The sequence below is a fragment of the Schistocerca cancellata genome, chromosome 4 (assembly GCF_023864275.1).
Source record: "Schistocerca cancellata isolate TAMUIC-IGC-003103 chromosome 4, iqSchCanc2.1, whole genome shotgun sequence".
Lineage (NCBI taxonomy): Eukaryota > Metazoa > Arthropoda > Insecta > Orthoptera > Acrididae > Schistocerca > Schistocerca cancellata.
Window position 1 is genome coordinate 249,284,365 of NC_064629.1, and position 22,888 is coordinate 249,307,252.

General features: G+C 37.7%; 1 protein-coding gene across 1 annotated transcript in view; it reads left to right on the top strand.

The window, feature by feature from the left end:
• The window catches only part of LOC126184063 (KICSTOR complex protein SZT2-like), a 513,866-nt gene that overhangs the window by 210,102 nt on the left and 280,876 nt on the right, over positions 1-22,888 (top strand). The window contains exon 5 of the mRNA XM_049926423.1: positions 10,270-11,268. Within this exon, the coding sequence (XP_049782380.1) occupies positions 10,270-11,268 (999 nt within the window). The remainder of the gene's footprint in view (positions 1-10,269; positions 11,269-22,888) is intronic.

Below are 22,888 nucleotides of genomic sequence, written 5' to 3' on the forward strand. Positions count from 1 at the left end.
TTCGAATTTCTGCATACAACAGAGCAGGCATACCTGATTTTGGCATTGCCCACATTTTGCTTCACTTATTTCTGCAGCTTCCTGTATTTATTTAATTTTTTTATTTTATTTTAAGGCCTTCATTGGACCACTCTAGGCAGTTATACAAAAGTTTATACAAGTTGTTGCTATTTAGTAATACAATACAGTTCAATAATAATTAAATAATACAGTTCAGTAGTACACTAGTTATACAAGGATTATTATAATTTATTATTATATGAAGGGGTTTGGCTCTTCTGTCTGCCCAATACATCTTCATTCAGTCAGATATTTTCTTTGTTTCTTTGTTGTAGGTTACTCTTCTTGTAACCCCTTTATTGATCTTCATTTTGCAGTCTGGTTTGTGTGTCTTGCAGTACTCTGGTTTTCTCTCTTTTGCTTTTCAGGTAATCTACTGTAATTTGGAGTTCTTTTATATCTTCTTTAATTTCTCTGACCCATTTAATGTTGCTCTTACTTTTCCACATTTTTTTCTGTTATTCCCTTGCTAATTCTGTTTTCTGGTGTTCTCATCACATGTCCAAAGAATGAGATATGTTTCTTCCTGATTGTGTTCATAACTGGTTTTATTTTCTTGTATACTGTTCCATTTGAAGCTGTTCTGCCATGCCGATTTACTTGATATTGTTTATTTATGCATATCCTAATTATACTTCTTTCTGTCTTTAGTCTTCTGTCAATTTCTGCTGTATTAATTGTTTTAATGATGATTTCAGCTGTGTAAATTATTTCTGGTTGTGTAACTTTTTTATATTGTTTTAATTTTGCATATATGGACAGATTTTGTTGTATATGTTTTTGGTAATGTAATTTGCTTTCTTCAATTTTTAATTTTATTTTGCTTTGGTGGTTTTTCCTTTAAATTGTAAGTTATGATTTCACCTAAATATTTAGCAACAATTTTTATGTTCTGTACTCTTATTGCAATTTTGTTTGCAAGTGGTCAGTCAGTTAGCATAACCTCTTTTTTTAATGATATTCTGAGGCAAATTTTCTGTGCTATTTCTTGTAGTGATTTAACTTGTTTCCTGGTTCCTTTAATGTTGTCAGCTAGGAGAACAAGATCAACATCATCAAATCCCAAGCAGTTCAAACTTTTGTCATTTTCAGCACCTTCAATTCTTATGGTCTGTGGGTTATTCTTGTATCATTCTCTCATTATGTATTCCAGTGCACAGTTGAACAGTGATAGACAGCCATGTAGTCTTAGGCCTATTTTTATAATGAATGGTTCAGAAATTTCTCTTCTAAATGTCACTTTTGATTTGGTGTTGGTAAGAGGAAGTCCTATTAATCTCATTAGTTTTGGATGGAGTCGTAGCCTTCTTAAAATCTACAACTTTGTTCCATTTCCTTTAGTATGTCATAATTAGTTTTAAACTAATGATCTGCTCTGCACAGCTTCTCTATGGTCCGAATCCTCCCTGGTATTACCTTAAATCCTGTTCTAGTTGCTCCTTGACTCCTTAGGATCTTGGGTAAAACCTTGTATGTGCAGTGCAGGAGAGAGATTCCTCTGCTGTCTGTAGTTGTACGGATCGCTCTTATCCCCTTCATGCGTAGTGGATGGATGATGGAAAAGGTATTCACTATGTCACATTAATATTTCCACATTTCAACAAAAACCTGATCTTCTCCACATCCCCCCCTCCTCCTCCTACTACTTTTTTACTTCTTGGAAAGTTGGGGAATCTGATTTGTTAGGTCCAGTTTTAATTGGGATTTTTTCATTGAATTGTAAGAGTTCTTTGGATCCTTCAGAACTCAGCAATTTTTAAATGCTTTTGCTATGATTTCAGAATTATTTTTACTATTTACTGTGTGCCATTCTTCCATCTTCATCTTTCAGTATTTAGGTAAGGGGCTCATACTGTTGTAGTTGTTTCCCAAAGATTTTGTGGTGGTTCCTGGAATTGGTTTCGTGGCAATAATTGTCTTCTATAGATTTAATTATGTCTTTATGGAATCCCCTCTTAATTCCCCTAATGTTTTGTGTGAATTTTTTCCTTTCATTTTTGAGGTTGATGACATTGTCTTCTGTTTTTTGTGCTTGTAACTTTAACCATGTGTGGTGTATTTCTTCATGGAATTTGTCACATTCTGGAGTCCAGCATGCATGTTTTCTTTGTGGGTTCAAGGGAGCTAGATTAATTGCTGATTTCTTGACACTTGGTGCCAGTTCTTCTAGATCATCTGTTGCTTTAATGGTCTGTGTTATTTGTTGGTATTTTTTGTATTTTTAATTAACTGATGTGGTTCATAGTTCCTCCTTGTTTTATTAGTTTTTCCATTCTTGTTCTTTAATGGAGTGAATTTGATTTTAATTTTAACTAAGTGGTGCTTTGATCTTCCTCCACTTTGGATGTTTCCATGTTTTAAGTTTACATGACTTCCTCTTGAAGTGTGTTGTTTTAGATGTAAGGTTGTGTTCTCTGTAGAGTTCTACAAGTCTATGACCATTCTTGTTTGGAAAGTTATATGGAATCCAATTTTTCAAATATATCTTTATATTTTCTTTGTTTTCCTAGCTGGGTGTTGAAGTCTCCCAATAAGATTTTTGCATTCCTTTTACTTAATCTGTTCACAGTTTGTTTGAGAAGATCCCAAAATTTATCTGTCTCTACCTTTCTTTTTGTTAGACAATTTTGTTCATTTGTAGGAGCATGAGCTTTTATAATTGTGAAACTTTTATTCATTGTTTTAAAAGTCATAGTTTACAATTCTGGGTGATTTTGAATCTATTATGTTCATATTCACTATAAACCACATTCGAAATTAGTGATGCTGCTTCTTAACACTCTGTCCTAGTTTCCCATTTTAAATTCTCTACCCTTATGACTTGAAGGGGCCTGTATTGTGTTTCTCATTTCTTGGAGCCCTGCTGTTGAAATTTTTTGTTTATGGTCTCAAGTACAGAGCTTATGTTGTGTGTTGATATCTAATTTATGTGCTTATGTTGAATCTTCTTTTGCATGTCAGTGTGTGTGTGTGGGTGACTGCAAATGCTCCACTTCATTGCTGTCTTCTACTTTTTACAACTACGATTGTTAACTGCAAGGGGCATGTTCCTGTATACTTCATAAAGTTCAGGTGTTGGATTTTTTTTGCAGAGTCTTGTATATTCTTTATTTGTTAGAGTTTTGTTCTCAGCCATGTAGCAGGAGAACCCTTTACTTTGACTGAAAATTTAGGGGTGTGTTTGTCGTACAGTACTGTAAGTCTGTGACTTAATTCCTCGACATTACAGTCTAATGTCAGCTCATTTCTAATATCCTGCCATGGAATATCTGAACCGTTCTTTCATAGGCTATCACATTTTAATTTTCTACATGTGATTGCATAAGATTTTTTTGTGGCAGCGCACATGGAATGCGTTAAGAATATCACATCATGAGTAGCAAAGCCAGAAGCAGATGTCTGACTTGTGTGAATTTCTTGTAGTTTTCATTGCTGTTATATATATGTTAAGGTGCGGCTGTGTGGCAAGTGATGGTTAGGCTCCAGAGCCATAATAATCACATTGTTAAATTGAAATGATCTCCTTAAGTTATTTGCCGAGTGAGATTTGAGTTGCAGGCCTCTGTTTGGGTGGAACTGGGTGGCCAGTAGAAACATCTGATAGTAACTTAATTTCACCTAGAGTGGTTAGTCGTGACCCGATAACTTTGTAGTCACCTTCAATTTTGACCTCAATAGACACAATATTTTTATCAATTGTAATGAATACATCCCATCCTGTGGCATTTAACCTGTCTTTTTCATATATGATCCATGTCTTGTTAAGGTTTCAGAGCTTTCTTTTTCAGGTTTCATCAGGCTCTCAGTTCTGAGTTTATTTTGAATGTGACAGCTTTGTTGAAGGCCATCTAATTCAGGGAGTATGCTAGGACTGCTGTGAAAATTTATTGTTAAAATATTGACATTCAAAGTGTCTTTAATTTGCACTACCAGACTTGTTAAAATCAGAAACATTAGGTACCAGAAAACACAGAGATTTTCTCTGATACCAGTTCACTGCACACTGATAGAAAAGCAAATGTGAATATGGCTGCTAATGTTTACACAAATGAGAGACTCACCCCAAAACTTCTGCCAAGCAAGAACTTTTGCACTGAGCTGAAACAGATGATTGTGTACATATTAGACAGTACAGAAGATCCTCCATGTTCAAAGACTGTTGAGTCCTTTCTTAGAAATAGCCTACCACTTCATGGTACATCCTCTGTCTCTGTATGATCATCACAACCTTACAAGCTCTTCAACTTTTGCTTGACCTTGTATACTGGCAAATCCTTTCCACATACAATGAATAGTTAACCAACAATTTCCTTCATCAGTAGCTCTTTAAATGCAAAAACTAAAATATACTATGAGTTTCACATTATTAAACACTGCCATCATGGGTGTGTGCAGTGGTGTATCTCACTGCATTTTCATGATATGTAAAATGTGAAAGTATTCCCACAACATATATAGGTAGTGGTTCAGTCTTCATGGCAGCCCTTATTACATTTCATAATTTTATCTGAAATGCAATTAACAGTGTGTAAAGATAAAAATTTTCAAATTGTAATGGGGATAACAAGAATTTTGGCGAGAATTTGTAGTCAGAATAGTTTAATAGTCACTCATTCCATTAAGATATTAATCTCTAAATTTTTTTGTTGTTTGCTGATCTCATTCCTAATAGTTTATGGAGCACTGTTCAGAAGTGCTAGTAACTGATCATATAGTTGTAATAAATTTTTCCCTTGAGAATTACTAATACTTGCATATTACGTTGCACAACAACCTTTTCCCAAGGAGCAACTAAGAAGCTGTTATATTTCTTTCTTTCTTTAATTTGTGTTTAAATTTTGAAATTCATATCTTTTTGAAATAGAGCAATATCAAATATATGGTGCTCATTCAGGATGACTGAAAGTGATAAGTAAAAAACATTGAGGGAAAAAATTTATTGTGACTATATGATCAGTTATCAGCACTTTTGAACAGTGCTCCATAAATCATTAGGAACAAAATAAGCATACACTGGGAAAAAAAATTAGAGGTTAGTCTCTTAGTACAATGATTGACTATTAAGTTATTCTGACTACAAATACTCACAAAAATTCTTGTTAGTCTCATTACAAATTGAAATTTTTTATCATTACACACAGTTAATTGCATTTCAGATACATTATGAAATGTAATGAAGGCTGCCATGAAGTCTGAATCATTATATATATATATATATATATATATATATATATATATATATATATATATATATATATATATATATATATATATATATATATATATATTTAAAAAGAAAGATGATGAGACTTACCAAACAAAAGCGCTGGCAGGTCGATAGACACACAAACATACACACAAAAATCTAGCTTTCGCAACCAACGGTTGCCTCGTCAGGAAAGAGGGAAGGAGAAGGAAAGACAAAAGGATATGGGTTTTAAGGGAGAGGGTAAGGAGTCACAAGCAGACATAAATGTCTGCTTGTGTCTGTGTATATGCGGATGGATATGTGTGTGTGTGCGAGTGTATACCTGTCCTTTTTTCCCCCTAAGGTAAGTCTTTCCGCTCCCGGGATTGGAATGACTCCTTACCCTCTCCCTTAAAACCCATATCCTTTTGTCTTTCCTTCTCCTTCCCTCTTTCCTGACGAGGCAACCGTTGGTTGCGAAAGCTAGATTTTTGTGTGTATGTTTGTGTTTGTTTGTGTGTCTATCGACCTGCCAGCGCTTTTGTTTGGTAAGTCTCATCATCTTTCTTTTTAAATATATTTTTCCCACGTGGAATGTTTCCCTCTATTATATATATATATATATATATATATATATATATATATATATATATATATATATATATATATATATTTTTTTTTTTTTTTTTTTTTGTGGTAATACTTTCACGTTTCATATACCATGTAAGTGCGACGAGATACACCACTGTATTCACCCATCATGGCATTGTTTAGTAATGTGAAAGTCATACAATAATTTCTAACAAAGAAATTTACATCAATTTCTTCCATCTCAGCATTTCTTCTCAGTAACTACTACTTTCTTCACTTTATTTTTGTTTTCTACATCTTTCACTATCTGACGTGTCTATTTTTCACCGTCCCCCTTGCATCTCGCACTTAGCTTTTCACACTTATTAACTCGTGCACGATGTCCTTGCAGTAATCTGTGTCTTTCATATTACCCTGTCTTCCACCTTTAAGCTCTCAGGTGTTCAAATTTCATCTGGTGCAGTCCCCAACAATCAGTCTTTCCTTCTCATCCCATCTGGTAAGTTTCCCCTGACCACACTTCTGGGTGACTTTTCCAAAATCTACCCCTTTCCTAAACCTCTCCAGTCATTTTCCTTCACCCCTTTTCCTTCCCTTTCAACCCTACAGTCTTTGAACATGGGGAGTCTTCTTTGTTGTCTAATATGTACATAATTATTTGTCCCAGCTCACGTGGGGACACTTCTTTGGTGTGTAATATGTACATAATCATTTGTCCTAGCTCAGTGCAAACATTCTTGCTTGACAGAAGTTTTGGGACGAGTCTCTTATTTGTGTGAACATAAGCACCTGTACTCAAATTTATTTTTCTGTCTGTATGCAATGAACTAGCATCAGTGACAATCTATGTTTTCTGGTACATAATGTTTGTAATTTTAGCAAATTTGGTAGTGCAAATTAAAGACTCTTTGAATGTCAATATTTTAAGAATAAATTGTCGAAGCAGTCCTAACATAGTCCCTGAATTAGATGGCCTCCAGCAAAGCTGTCACATTCAAAATGAACTCAGAACTGAAAGCTTGATGAAACTTGAAGTAGAAAGCTCCAAAACCTTAACAAGACATGGATCATATATGAAAAAGATGGGTTAGATGCCACAGGATGGGGAGCATTTATTGCAAGTGATAAAAATATTGTGTCTGATGAGGTCAAAACTGAAGCTGACTGGAAAGTTATCAGGACACGACTAACCACCCGACGGGAAATAAAGTTACTATCAGATGCTTCTACTGGCCACCCAGTTCCACCTTAACAATTGTAGAGTCATTAAAATAAAGTCTGCAAGTGTGGGAGTACCCAGATCACCCAATAACAGTTCTCAACACATTTTCCAAACTGTCTTGAGGTGTTAGTTTGACAACCTACATGACCTTCTAGCTGCAAACAGTCCCGCCCTTATCGGCAGTGTCAGTATAAAGACAGGATTTAGTGATCATGATATCATCATAGAAACAATGGTTTCTGAAGTTTATAAACTGATCAAGAAGGCTAGAATAGTTTTATGCTGGAAACAGATGATAAGCAATTTTTGGCATCCTACTTAGAAAATGAATGGGCATCATTTGGTTCCAGTATGATGGCATAAGGGAATTATGGGCAAAGTGTAAACTGATTGTAAGTCATGCTCTGGAGAATTACGTCTCAAGTAACTGTGTTTAGGTTGGAAAAGATACACTGTGATTTCTTAACAAAATACAGAAGACACTTAGGAAACAGAGGTTGTTGTGCTCTAGGTTCAAAAATGAAAGCAGAATCTTGACAGGAAAAAGTTAACTGAAATTCATGTGACCTTAAAAAGATCAATGTGAAATGTGTTTTATTCATCTCATAATGTACACAATTTCAGAACATATGTCTGATGTACAAGAGACATGTCAAGGTTACAATTTGCTTATTTAAAATTTTGTCGCACTTACAATAATACTTTGTGGAGAGTTTACTAACTTGAAATTTACATCTACTATAACTATCATAAATTTTTATTCCATTTTAGGGATCCAGCTCAAAGGATCACCTCGACATTCATGAAATCTTTCACATAGCAGTAGCATCATTCAATTAGAAAATCATGTAACTTGCTTTTTAAAATATTTATCTTCATATTCGTTATGTCACACCCTTTTATTGTGTTGTGAATTTTCATGGCTATATACTGAGGAGTCTGAGCACATAGTTTTAAGTGATGAGAGTTGAGAACAAATAACTTTCCAGGTCCAAACAGAATCCTTGTTTGGTTTTACAGAGAGTACTCTCTTTGGCATTGACGCCATACTTAACTTACATTTAGGACAAACCATTTGCCTGCCAGCATTAAAAAAAAAAAAAAAAAAAAAAAAAGAAAAAAAAAAACCGACTTGACTCCTGTGTAAGAAGGGTAAAAGAATGGACTCACAGTGATCTGCTACAAAATTCTAGAGAATATTATGAATTCAAATATAATAAATTTCTTTGCAGTAGAAAAGTTTCTGTCCACAAATCAACATGAATTTAGAAAAGCATCACTCTTGCAATATTCAACTTGCCATTTTTATCACACAATATTTTGTCAGTCACATGTGAATGGCAACAGGCAAACTCTATATTAGTTAATTTCTGAAAAGAGTTTGACACAGTGTCCTATGATAGACTGTCAATGAAGATCTGAGCACATGGAATAACTTCTCGTAGATTTGTTAAGTAATAGAACCCAGTACATTGTCCTGGATGATGAGTGTTCATCAGAGACAAGGGTACATCAAACATGCCCCAGGAAAGTATGAAAGGACTGCTCTTGTTCTCTGACAGACAGAGTGAGCAGCAATCTCCTCCTGTTTGCTGATTATACTGTAGTGTACTGGAAAGTATCTGCATTGTGTGACTGTAGGTCGGTACAGATTGATTTAGAGAGCATTTCTACTTGATGTTAATGCAGATGAGTAGAGGCAAAAAAGTCCTGTAATGTTCAAATACAGTATTAGTGTGTGTTTCTTGGCACAGCCACATTGATTAAATGTCTAGGCATAACACCAGAAAGTGATTTGAAATGGAAAAAGCATGTAACATCAGTAGTAGGAATGACAAATGGTCGACTTTGACTTATTGGGAGAGTTCTAGAGAAGCGTAATTCATGTGTAAAGGAGACCGTGCACGGAACACTTGTGCATCCCATTCTTGAGCACTGCTCTAGTGTTTGAAATCATAAACAGGTCAAATTACAGGAAGAACTCGAAGCAGTTCAAAGGCATGCTGCTAGATTTGCTATCAGCAGGTTTGATCAACACATGAATATTAGAACTGAAATGAGAACCCCAGGAGGAAAGTTAATATTCTTTTTGAAAAACACTACTGAGAAAATGTAGAGAACCAGTATTTGCAGCTGACTGCAGAGTGATTTTACTGCCGCAAACACACATTTCATGTAAGGACTGTGAGGAAAAGATGAGAGAAATTAGGGCTCATACAGGAGCATATAGACAGTTCTTTTCCCCTTGCCTTGTTTGTGAGTTGAACAAGAAAGGGAATGAGGAGCTGTCTCTAGATGTAGAAGTAGAAGAGGTGTCTTTTATGATAGGATTTTGTAGTTGATAGAATGTACACCACACTGGGTGACAATCTATAACGACATACACTTCTGTAAAATTTGGAAGAATGGAGGTCACACCTGGAAGCAAGAACACAGAAACTGACATTTATAGTTGCTCTATCTTGTGGAGAACTGTTAGTCTCACAATTTTGGTACAGAAATGAAAGAAAGTCATATAACTATTGTCATTTATGTTTACAAGAATAGTTGTCAGATTACATTTATCTTCAGGGTAAGTGACACAAGTTTCTTGCAGTCTTATCATAACAGATGATACAAAAAACACAGAGCAGTCCCATTCAGTATTATCAAGATCTGCTGGCAAAGTTGTTTCAAGATGTCAAACTGAAGAGGTGCAGAAGGATAGCAAAAGGTGTTAGAAAATTTTGTGACTGTATCATCTTTTAAATTGCGTAAGTCACTAAGCCTCTCTGCCTTCCCCAGATTTACAGAATCTACACAGTAGAAAACTGTGAGTGAGTGTAATGAAAGTAAACTTCTGTCAGCGGCTTTCTTCCCCTTACAGCTGTTAATTAAAATAATGTCTCCTGAGGTAGTGAGTAATAATGGCTTTCTCTTTTAATATAGTTCCTTACATGTTTCACAGATTTTACATGGGCTCTGCTGATGTGCTGAACTGTCTATATGACATATTTCAAGTACTTTTTTTAAACAGTTCTTGCCATATGACCTCTATTATTTCACTGCAATACATACAAGATAGTTTGTGGTATAAAAATTGAGATATCAGTTGTTCCAAAATATGTATTTTTAACATAATATTACTGATAACTATATTATTAAAGTCAGAGTAATACTTCTTTTTAAAATGGTGTTCTGCTTGTAATAAGAGATTTTTTTGTTTCAGATTCTGATGGAATACCCATTCCAAAGTGGAGATGTTTTCTGAAAGGGATAAGTGTTACACATGTAATGCTGACATTTGTGCCGGCTACATACACGGACCTGAAAAATCTCATGCTTTCAGGAGATATTTGGATGACCAAAGACACCTTGGCGGTAAACATCTGGAACAATGTAGATGAAAATTTACATTTGGAACTTGCCAGTATTTCAAATAGTGAACAAAGGGTTAATGAAAAAGGAGCCATATATTCAAGTTTGGACAGGCTTAGCTCACTTGTAGATATTCCGCAAAAAGTAGCTGGTGGCTCCTCGGTCACAGCAACTACTCCAGCATCTTCATTGTCTCGTAGGTCATCATGTGATGCTTCACAAATCCATGGCAATATAGCTCATTTAAAACTTCAGGCTAGTGGAGAGTCATCTTGTGACTTTCTCAATGAAACACCATTTCGTATACGAGCTAGTTCTCTGGATGCAGTAACAAAGCGAACAGTACGTGACATACCGTATAAACTCTTCTTAAAAACAGGATCACTTACTGAAGATCTTGCTGCCACTGATGATTCGGTGCTAAGGAATAAGCATTCTGGTGGAGAGAACAGCAGTAGCTCAAAGATGGGTGTTTCATATCAACAGAAAACATTACTGCATAAGGCTGATGAGATACCATTGCTAAAAAGAAAACCATCATCTAATTCAACTAGTGAAAAGAATCAGAGTAGTGCTGAGGAGCGAAAACCTGTATATGGTTCAGTTACATTGCCAGTCTATATGTATGACTGCTCACTCTCTGTTTTAATGGAAGCTCTAGTGTATAAAGATTCTGCTAATAAAGCAGTTAAAGATATTTATGATGATCAGAGGCGTAAAATTGAAGCTGAACTGACAAGTGAATATCTTCCAAACTGTGAATTTGATATAAAGAGCAAGAAAACAGATGAAACTGGTTACAAACACTCCAATTCAGAATCAAAATCTGAAGACTCCGATTCCACTTTAGGTAACTTTATAATTCATTTTATCCTTCATAAACACTCGAAATTTTGTTAATAATATGCCTTTTCTACACATTAACGGTATCAAGTATGAATAGAATTAGATGTAAGAAATACTGTTCATAAATACTGAAAACTACAAACTAGTTCAGCAGTAGTTCTAAAAATGAAGCAATGAAGTCAGAAATGTTGCAATCAACAATGGCTTTTTAAACAGAAAGCAAAGAGAAGAGAAAATAGAAATGAGAGGAAACATTGTTGCAAGAAGATGAAGCCCAGGATACATATATCTAGTCATTACCTGATGAAAGCAAGTATCTTTGTTGTACAATACCAAAATTCATAGTGTTTCTTTGAACACTACTAGTGGCCTGATTTTGTTTTCTGCTATCCACCAATGCAGATTTGACAGTTAATCTGTGTCCAGTTTGGTATTGTTAACTATGCCTCAAGTTGTCTTCAAGGACTAAAGGGAAAGGTTTTATTCTTACATTGAATGTTTTTTTTTGTTCTTTGATAAAATATGAGGGTTGTACCAAAAGTAAGGTTCCCAATGAGCTACAGCCTCAAGGGAAGGTGCTAGGCTAAATCTTATGACAGTGCCACGCGCAGTGATTCCCCCACTCTCAAGCCTGCCCATTCGTGATTCGCTACATCACTCAGTGTTGGCTTGGCACCCATAAGAGATGGAAGTGTTGATCGCCACAGCCACCAAGTGTGAGGTTCGAGCAGGAAGTTACCACCCATGCAGATTCGTCAGCAACTGACTGAGGCTTATGGTGAAGAGTGCATATCCATTTAGCACATCCGCAAATGGTGCAGGACTTTTTCTGAGGGTTGCATGGGAGTTTACAATGAAGAACAGACGGTTTCGGATGCGATTGTCCAGAAAATCAACAGTGAGCTGCTCAAAGATTGGAGGGTCACTGTCCGTGAACTTGTTGAACGCATTCCTGAAGCTTCTCACAGCGCAATCGAAAGAACTTTAACAGAAGCATTGGGTTATCGCAAGGTGTGTGCTCACTGGGCCCCTGGATGCTGACTGATGGACACAAGGAGCAACACCTTGGCTGCACTTGCAAATTTCTTCAACAGTGTGAGGGGGAAGGCAACAAGGAGAAGTTGTTGGACTCTATCGACATGGGAGATGAAATGTGGGTGTTTCATTTCAGCCCTGAAACAAAACATCAATCTCATCAATGACATCACTCCAGTTCACTGCCACCAAAGTAATTCAAACAAATGCAGTTGGCAAGAATGGTTATGGCGACTGTGTTTTGGGATTGGAAGGGGTACTCCTCATTGATTTCATGCAACCTGTGATGACAGTAAACTCATACAGATATTGTGAAACTTTGACCAAACTCCGGAAAGGAATCCAGAATCGCTGGAGAGGATGACTGAAGGAGGGAATAGTGCTTCTTCACGTCAATGCTCAACCCCAAGTCACTCGTCAAACACGAGCTTTTTAAGTAATTTGGGTGGACTGTTATGCCCCATCCCCCGTACAGGCAGGACTTAGCCCCCAGCAATTATCACCTCTTCCCCAAGCTAAAGCAACAGTTAGGTGGCAAACGCTTTAAGAGCAATGATGAAGTCTGAGCAGAGGTCACACGCTTCCTAAATGGGTTGGCGGGAGACTTCTTCGACTTACGAGTACAAAAGCTGGAGCACTGTCTTCAAAAGTGTGTTGAAAAATAGACAAAAGTGTAAGCTTTTCAACAATGTATAAATTAATAACAATAAACAGTATTATCTATTTGTGTAAAAAAAAAAAAAAAAGAAAGAAAGAAAAGAAAGAAACCATGGGAACCTTACTCTTGGTACAACCCTCGTAACTTACTTTTCAGTGTAATTTCCTTTTAAACTGTTAGCAAAACACACTTTATTTAACAAATCTCAAATGGGTGGATTCCATCCTGGATCAAAGTTCTAAACCATTTGCAAAAATGATGTTTTATGTTTGTTAGTGCTTCAATGTATTCAAAACATTTTTGAGCCAAAAGCAAGTTTAAACATCAAAATAGGTGTAAGTCAGAGGAAGTAAAATATGCTGCACATATTTAATGTTGCAACAATTAGTACTTCAAGTGCCTTAGTATTGTCAATGCTGAAGCACCTTAGTGAAAAAGCTGCAGTGAGTGTCCTGATAGTAGATGAGATGACTTTTTTCCCCATTTTTGAAATCGAGACCCATTTCTCATGTGTTTCTCTGCAGCTTATTCAAAACACTTGCATAATATTTGTTTTTTTCTTTTCTTTTTTCTTTGCACACCAATTAATAATGATAGTCCCTTTTGCACCCTATAAAACATTGGACATTATCTTTCTGGGAGATGAAGTTGTGTTCTGTTTTTTTGCACAGCACTGGCTTGCACTCACTGCTGTGATTGCTGTTTCATTTGTGGTGTAATATGGTGGTCCCATCTATACTAATAAACTGGTGCTCAAGTGAATAGGATTCTAATTCAAATAGGTCAATACTGAGCCCTAGGTTTTTGCATTTGATTTTTACTAACATTCAGCAAGTGAAGCACCATCTTTTACCAACATTCAGCAAGTGAAGCACCATCTTGCACTACCGCCGTCCACTTCACCCCTCCAGCACCCTACACCGAACCACTCTTTCATGGTTATTGTGTGGTTTGGCACCCAGTGGAACCCCCCCTCCCCCCACCCCTCCTTCACCCCGCCCCCCTAGGGAATGTCTCACACCAGACAAGTGTAACCGCTATGTTTGCATGGTAGAGTAATGGTGGTGTACGTGTACATGGAGAACTTGTTTGCACAGCAATCGCCAACATAGTGTAGCTGGGGCAGAATAAGGGGAACCAGCCCGCATTCGCCGAGGCAGATGGAAAACCGCCTAAAAACCACCCACAGACTGGCTGACTCACCGGACCTCGACACAAGTCAACCGGGCGAATTTGTGTCAGGGACCAGGCGCTCCTTCTCAATCCGGAAAGCCGTGCGTTAGACCACACGCCTAACCGGGCAGGCTATCTTGCACTTAGTTATCACATTCTTAATCCTTCATGCAAAATGTATCATACTGTTTCTTTTGATCATAATGTTTGATTGTCACTGATTGGCCAATACCATATTATTCATTTTCTTGACATCGTCATTTGTGGTTGCAGTTTACACGTGTATCACTTCCAAGAAAAAGAAGGCAACTTTTGAATTTAGCTGCCTATTCCATTGCAGTTGAAAGTGAAGGAGCAGTCCCTGCATAAAATTTCACCAAATTTGAATGGCTCTCCATAAAAGGAATGTTATAATGGCAGGGTATTCCAGTTTTTCCATTGGAAGTAAAGTGACACAATACAATTACTTTAAAAAGCTACATAATCAAAACTGTTTTGTAAATGAAGCTGACATATGACTTGCATTAGGCACCACACAGCCATGTAACAGAAACAAAATTCCATTGACATCAAAACCATCTCTTTGGCATTCCATGGACTTTTCACCACACCCTCATGACGAAAGACATACTCAGTGGATTTGCCACCAAGTGAGCCAGCCAAATGCAAGATTGTGAGTCAGGCTCCACTCTTGCCTGTTATGCACCAGTTGACCAGCAAGTTACTCATTTATCTTTTTCTGTGTTTTCTTTGAAGGTTAATTCCTAAATTTCATGTATTTTTTCTGTTTAAGAGGTGTAGGCTCATGTCTGTGTAACTGTGAAGTGTAGACTCAGGCAGTCTGTAGTGCAGTTGTTATTCATCAGTTTGTTCTGAAGAGCCAGCAACTGTTTGTTTCAGCTTAGCCAGTCAGTCAGGCTCCATCTCTTGCTTGTTATGCACAGTAGACCAGCAAGTTACATATTTATCTTTTTCTGTGTTTACTTCATATTTTAATTCTTAAATCCCAAGTCTATTTTAGAGGTGTAATCTCATGTTTATGTAACTGTAAAGTGTACATCCGTGCCATCTGGAGCACTCTTGTCATTCCTTTCGAACGGCCAGTTACACACCTCAGTTGGAGTTAGTCTCCATTGGTGACACATAAGGTGGGTAGCAAGATGCATATTTAGGTTTCTCTTCATGCCTTTATAGTTTACTTCTTAAGTTAGTCATGCTTGGGGGGGTAGGATATGTGTGTGCTGTGTGCAGACTTGGGAGGAAATAGTCGTATTTTGTGAACAGCTGAATGCACTTTAGGCTATGATCAGCTGTGTTGAGAGTTCTGCTTGGGGTTGTAGCAGTGGTGGGGAATCTGGTGCATTGTGTGGGACACCTCAGGTGTCACTTATTTTGCCTATGGGCCCTACTGCTGTGGCACTTCCCAGTGTATCCAATGTGGTGGATATGCCCTAGCCACAGGGTGAGTGGTGGTTGGTAAAGCTTTTACGTCGCTTGGGGCTGAAGGTCACTGTGGAGTCTGGACATTTGGCCTTGCCCATTTGCCTTGTGGATGGCAATTGGCCACTGCTTCAACATGGTCTGAGCAGCCACATAGGTAGAGCAGTTTGCTAATTATCAAGAGCTCCAATACTAAGCACATTATGGAGCCCCTTAAGAAAGTTGTATCAAGGGACGGAAAGAAAGCCAATGTGCACTCGGTTGTCTGCCAGGAGACCTCATCCGAGATGTCGAGGAGACCTTGCCTGTGGCTATCGAGCATGCAGGGTGCAGTCATCTGCAAGTTGTTGCCCACATTAGCACCAGCGACAGCTGTTGCTAGGGTTTTGAGGCCAACTTCAGTTCGTATGAGTGGCTGTTGAAAGTTATGAAGACTGCTTCCCTCCTGCACAGGTTTCCATTAGAGTTCACAATTTGCAGCATTCTTCCCAGAGTTAATCAGGGTCCTTTGGTTCGGAACATAGTGGAGGGTCTGAACCAAAGACTCGTCAACTCTGTGGCGATCTTGGCTGCAGATTTCTGGAGCTGCGATGGACTGTAGGACTTCCTTTGATAGTTTAGGGGTGCACTACACAAAGGAAGCAGCTACTCAGGTAGCAGGATGCATGTGGACTGCACATTGAGGTTTTTTAGGCTAGGCAGTAGTTCAATGTACTCTATTGAACAATCACTAGTCACCTCATAGGTAGCAAAATCAGAAATGTTCAGAGTGAAGATTCTTTGACTGTCAAAATTTTATTAGTAAATTGTCAAAGTATTCATAAAAAAGTTACTGAATTTACTACCAACCAAGAAATTTGGTATGCTCAAATTATTCCCAGGACTGAAAGCTGACTGAAACCAGAAATAGAAAGCTCTGAAACATTTCACGTCATGGAAAGTATATCAGAAGCATAGATTTGATGCCACAGAAGGAGAAGTTTTCATTGCTATTGATAGAAATATTGTCTCTATTGAGGTCGAATTTGAGTTTGACTATAAAGCTATCTGGATGCATGTAATAGGTCTAGGTGAAATCAGTCTAATTGTTGGATGTTTTTACTGGCCACCCAATTCTGCTGTGACAGTTTTAGAATCATTCAAAGAAAGTCTACACTCAATAGCATGGAAACACCCAAAATGTGCAATATTATTTGGAAATGACTTTAACCTACTGAGTACAGACTGGGATTTTTATGGACTTATTATAGGGGGTTACAGACTTTCCGCCTTGTGAAGTACTTTTGAACATATTTTCTGAAAACTGTCTTGAATGGATAGTTAGACAACACGGAAATATTTTAGACCTTGTAAGCACAAACAAGCCTAACCTTATTGACAGTGTCATTATTGAGAGATGGATTAGTGATAATGATGCTAGAAAGAGCAGATAAACAGTTGTTAGTATCTTACTTTAACAGTGAATAGACATAATTTAGCTGCAGTATGATGTACATATAATAATTATGGGCGAAGTTTAAACAGATTCTAAACTGCGCTCTCAGGAAGAATGTACTGAGTAAGTGGATTAAGGAAGAGAAAGACCCACCATGGTTTAATAACATAATTCAGGAAACGCTGAGGAAGCAAAGACTGTTGCATCTCGGTTCAGAAGAGAAAGCACAAATGATGACAGGCAAAAGTTATTAGAAATTTGTGCATCTGTACCAGGATCAATGTGCAGGGCATACAACAACTACAACTGTTATACCTTAGAAAAAGATCATGCCGAGAACGTGAGAAAGTTCTGGTCCTGTGTAAAATCACTAAGCAGCTTGAAGGCTGCTGTCCACCTGTGAGTGCACCAGAGGATATGTGCCTTTAAACTGGATATGGTGTGCTATAACTGAAAGTAAATCTAGTAGTCACCCTCCAGCTGGGCAAGCATGTATCCTAGAAAATTGCATGACTCCTTACTCAGTAGGGATTAGGTTACATATTATCACCTTTGGTCCAGTCAACACAAATGACACATGGCATGCAGAATATTTTGTCAATAAAATTGTAAGCTTGATGACCAAACACTTACATGAAGTGCACAGATAAAGAATTAAAAACAATGATAAAAGAAAAATTTACCTCATGGGATAAATAATGTTGGCGAAATGCACTGACTTGCAGTATTTGTTTCAAGTAAAGAACCCCTAAAGAAATCACGTATGAACTGTGCCCATATAATTCTATTACAAATAAGAGTTTCTTAATCACTGATGAAAATAAATAAAATAATGAGCAGCAAGCAATGTTCCGTGCTCTATTTATAGTTAAAATTCATACCGTAAATACACTGAGGTGACGAAAGACATTGAATAGTGATGCACAAATACAGATGGCAGTAGTATCACGTACACAAGGTATGAAAGGACAGCGCATTGGTGGAGCTGTCATTTCTACTCAGCTGATTCATGTGAAATGGTTTCCAAAGTGATTATGGCTGCATGATGGGAATGAACAGACTTTGAACATGGAATGGTAGATGGAGCTAAATGCATGGGACACTCCATTCTGAAATCATTTGGGAATTTAATATTCCAAGATCCACAATGTCAAGAGTGTGCTGAGAAAGCCAAATTTCAGACATGGATAACGCAGTAGCTGACAGCCTTCACTTAACGATTGAGAGCAATGGTGTTTGTGTGGTGTTGTGGTGCTGACAGACAAGCAACAATGCATGAAAGTACTGCAGAAATCATTGTGGGGCATATGACAGATGTATCTGTTTGGGCAGTGTGGTGAAATTTGGCATTAATGGGCTATGGCAGCAGATGACCGAAGTGAGTGCCTTTGCTAACAGCAAGAAATTGAGACATTCCTGGACTCATGAGCATATCAGTAGGACCCTAGATGACTGGAAAACCATGGCCTGGTCAGATGAGTCCTGATTTCAGTTGGTAAGAGCTGATACTTATGATTCAGATGTGCTGCAGACTCCATGAAACCGTGGACTCAGGTTGTCACAGGGCACTCTGAAAGCTGGTGGTGGCTCCATAATGGTGTTGGCTGTGCTTATGTGGAATGGGCTGGTTCCTTTGGTCCAGCTGAACTGACCATTGACTGGACACGGTTATGTTCAGCTATTTGGACACCATTTGCAGCCATTCATGGACTTCATGTTCTCAAACAACAGTGGAATTTTTATGAGTGACAATGTGCCATATCACTAGGCCACAACTGTTTGTGATTGGTTTCAAGAACATTCTGGACCTATCGAACATTTCTTGGACATAATCAAGAGGTCAGTTCATGCACAACATCCTGCACCAGTAACACTTTCACAATTGTGGATGGCTGTAGAGGCAGCCTGGCTTAATATTTCTGCCAGTGACTTGTTGAGTCCATGCCTCATCGAGTTGCTGCATTATGCTGGGCAAAAGGAGGTGTGCCACGCTATTAGGAGGTATCCCATGACTTGTTTCACCTTAGTGTAAGTCATTATTGCAATCACCAGGTACCTATGAAAACGTTCTGCCTACAGTCACAGGTATGATATTGAAATCAAAAATGGTTCAAATGGCTCTGAGCACTATGGGACTCAACATCTTAGGTCGTAAGTCCCCTAGAACTTAGAACTACTTAAACCTAACTAACGTAAGGACAGCACACACACCCATGCCCGAGGCAGGATTCGAACCTGCGACCGTAGCAGCCTCGTGGTTCCGGACTGCAGCGCCAGAACCGCACGGCTACCGCGGCCGGCGATATTGAAATCTGTCACTAACAGAAGTACTACTACTGTTTGCACCTAGTGCCTTTAAAAGTTCAATGCAATAACCAAAATTTAGCACAGTCCAAAAAAGTGGAAATACTAAGCACTCTCAGCACATGCAGCACACTGAGCACCCGACATCTCACTAATCTTACCACAAACTACCAGTGAATCACATCAGAGAAGCAACATCTGCCAGAAACCCATGAGACTCACTCTGCCTTCTCATTTAAAGCCTTGGTCACATGACCTACTGCTGTATATGAAACACAAGCTTCCCTATGCCACAGTATCATACCTCTACTTGTCCATCTGCTCGATACAATTTGAAATGGGACTCGTACGACCAGGCAACATTTTTTTAGTCATCAACAGTCCAATGTCAGTGTTCATGGACCCAGGTGAGGCATAAAGCCTTGTGTCATGCAGTCATCAAGGGTACATGAGCAGGCTTTTGGCTCCAGAAACCCATATAAATGATGTTTCATTGAATGGTTTGCACGCTGACACTTGTTGATGGACCAGCATTGAAATCTGTTGCAATGTTGATATCTGCAGTAATTTGCAGAAGGGTTGCACTTCTGTCAAGTTCAATGATTCTCTTCAGTCCTCGTTAGTCCCGTTCTTGCAGGATCTTTTTCCATCTGCAGTGATGTCAAAGAGTTGATGTTTTACCAGATTCGTGATATTAACGGTACACTCGTGAAATGGTCATATAGGAAAATCTCCACTTCATCGCTACCTCAGAGATGCTGTCCTATCACTTGTGCACCAACTTTAACACCACGTTCAAACTCACTTAAATCTTGATAACCTGCTATTATAGCACCAGTAACAGATCTAAGAACTGCACCAGATACTTGTTGTCTTAGATAGGCATTGCTGACTGCAATGCTGTATTCTGCCTGTTTACATACCTATACTGATTTCTTTGGTGCTTCAGTGTATTTATACTTAGTTTCTTACTTATCATTATCATGTTCATTGTGCAAATAGTTGTAAGTTTTCAACAGAAATAATGTAAATTACATTTGTACTGACTGTAGTCCCAGTTCAAGTCAAATGCATGACTGACTTACGCATATTGTTGCAGTACCGTACTGGTCAAACCAAGCACTGTAAATGTGAATAACTATAACAAAATCTATTTGCGGTAATAATGACTGCATGGTACTTATTGCAAATGGAGCAATCTGCTGCTAAAATTTGTGTACATGTGGAGAACTCTGTTTTGGCCAATGTTTCAAGAACAGTAAATAATAATTTGTTGAATGATGTATAAGAGAGTTGATCAACAAAGAGTGAGACTGAATTTTTCCATTAGCTTCAATGATAGTTTCCTATCTGTACCATGACTACTTGAAAAAAGTTGATTTTTACGTGTATCGATAGGTTGGTAGTAATACTCTAATTTGCAGATGCTCCTTGTATTTCGCATAACAGACAATGAAGGTGATGAGAGAGGAGCAGTATGGCACAATAAAATTATGTGTTCATTTAAGCCATACAGCCACCATACAGCAAGGTGGGTCTGGTGTTTTGGCTTCTGCTGTGACTGAAGTCAGATTTAACACAGCTGCTGTGATTGTCCATGAGGATTGTCATTTACATAGCCTCAGTGTTGACTCCCCGACAACAGGCTGTGCAACAAGCTGTGAGGTGCTGTACCTCTTTGCTGATGGAGGGAATGCTTTTCTGGAATTGATGATCACTGATGATGAGTCGTGGCTGCATTATTATGATTCTGAAGAAAAGTGAGCCAGCACAATGTGAAAATTGCAAGGTTCTCTAACACCAAAAAAGTGAAAGTTGTTCCGTCAGCAGGGAAAGTGATGATGATTACATTTTTGACTGTCATGGAATGATTTACCAACATGTAATTCCCCAAAACACTACTGTTACAGCAGCATATTATACATCAGTATTGGCTAAACTGAGGAAGCACATTTTAAGGACAAAACCAGATCTTTCTTGGACTGGGTGATGACTACACCATGACAATGTGTGGCCTCACATTGTAAATCAAGTCCTTCACTCCCTGGCTCAATTCAGCATTACCTGTGTACCACATGCCCCATATAGCCCTGATCCTGTGATTTTTTTTTTATTCCCATCACTAACAGCAAAACGTCAGGCCATTCAATTTGAGAACTCTGAAGCAGTGCTCAAAAAAAGTGAAGCGGTTCACAGGGACCTGACAAAGAATGATCTGCACCATGTGTTTGAGGACTAACAAGAGCCACTATAAAAAATACATTAAAGTATGAGGGAGTACTTTGAAAAAGATCATGTCAGCACTAAAATGGGGTAATAAACATCTGTGGAAAAAAAATCAGTATCATTCTTTATTGATCAGTCTTCGTATATGCAATAATTGCATCACCAAACATCACCATGTAACTAATTTCAATACTTTTTCACTGGTGTGCCAGTGGGAATGAACATGATACAGAAGCATCCGTTTGCATACTGGCTTCTGGCATGTAGTGTCAACAGTGGGAGTGCTCACTAGGATTCACTCCTTGTTTCATAATTTTCTTTCTTTCCATGGTCATCATTACATTGTAATCTTCACTTTTCTTCACTCACTTTTTACTATTTTTTTCACTTTCCATTAGTTTCTCTTTTCTGTTGATTTAGGTAATATTTTCCTTCATTTTTAAAATTTTTATTATCATAATTATTCAGCTTTTGTCATTCTTATTGCATAGCTACTGACTTCAGTCTCCTTTTGCAGATAAATTCTCTTTGACAGGTCAGCACCTTGCACTCATGTTTCCTATTTTCAACTTTTCACATTCTCGCCATTCCATGTGGTGCTTTCTTTATGCCAACATTCCATTCTTTTTGGCACTTGACATGGGATTTTTGAAAAAACTGACCAAGTGTAATTCCCACACTTTGCTCCACTTTAGTCCTCTTGCTCATTAACTTAAGTTTGGAATAATTTCATCTCAAATGTATCATATGTTTCATTAACACAGTTCTGACTGCTGTCATAGCTTTTCAGATATATTTTGTGCACCATTCCCGTTTATCATTGAAATTTGCATATCATGATATAATTATCAAATAAAAATAAAAAGTTCTATGTATCACACAACAGCACACTCAAGTGTAAAAAATAGGTTACACAAATACTAGTTTTCATAACCATACTTCTACCATTTGACAAAAGTGAGGAAAAGCCTGGAGATAACATGACCATTCCAGAACTATGTGAAGAATCCCGCAACACTCAATATCAAATATTTTGTGATATTTAGTTTGTGCCATGTAGCTGACTCTGCTAATGTTTGATAAGCAGAATTTTTATTTTTCTAATTTGACTGTGATTTCATTTTTGGCCATTTTTTCTGTAGAGATGTGATACACATTTTATTAATTAATTCATTATTGAATTTTGTCTTGTGAATAAACTATCCAAGTATTGTATTCATATACGCATTGTAGTTTTTAGTTTTTAGTTTCATGGCTTTCCAGCCATTGGAAAACTGCCCATTCCAGTTCGTATATCTAAGACTTGCTTTTCAGGAGCACTGAAATAAAGGAGTATACTATTTCAGTAAACAT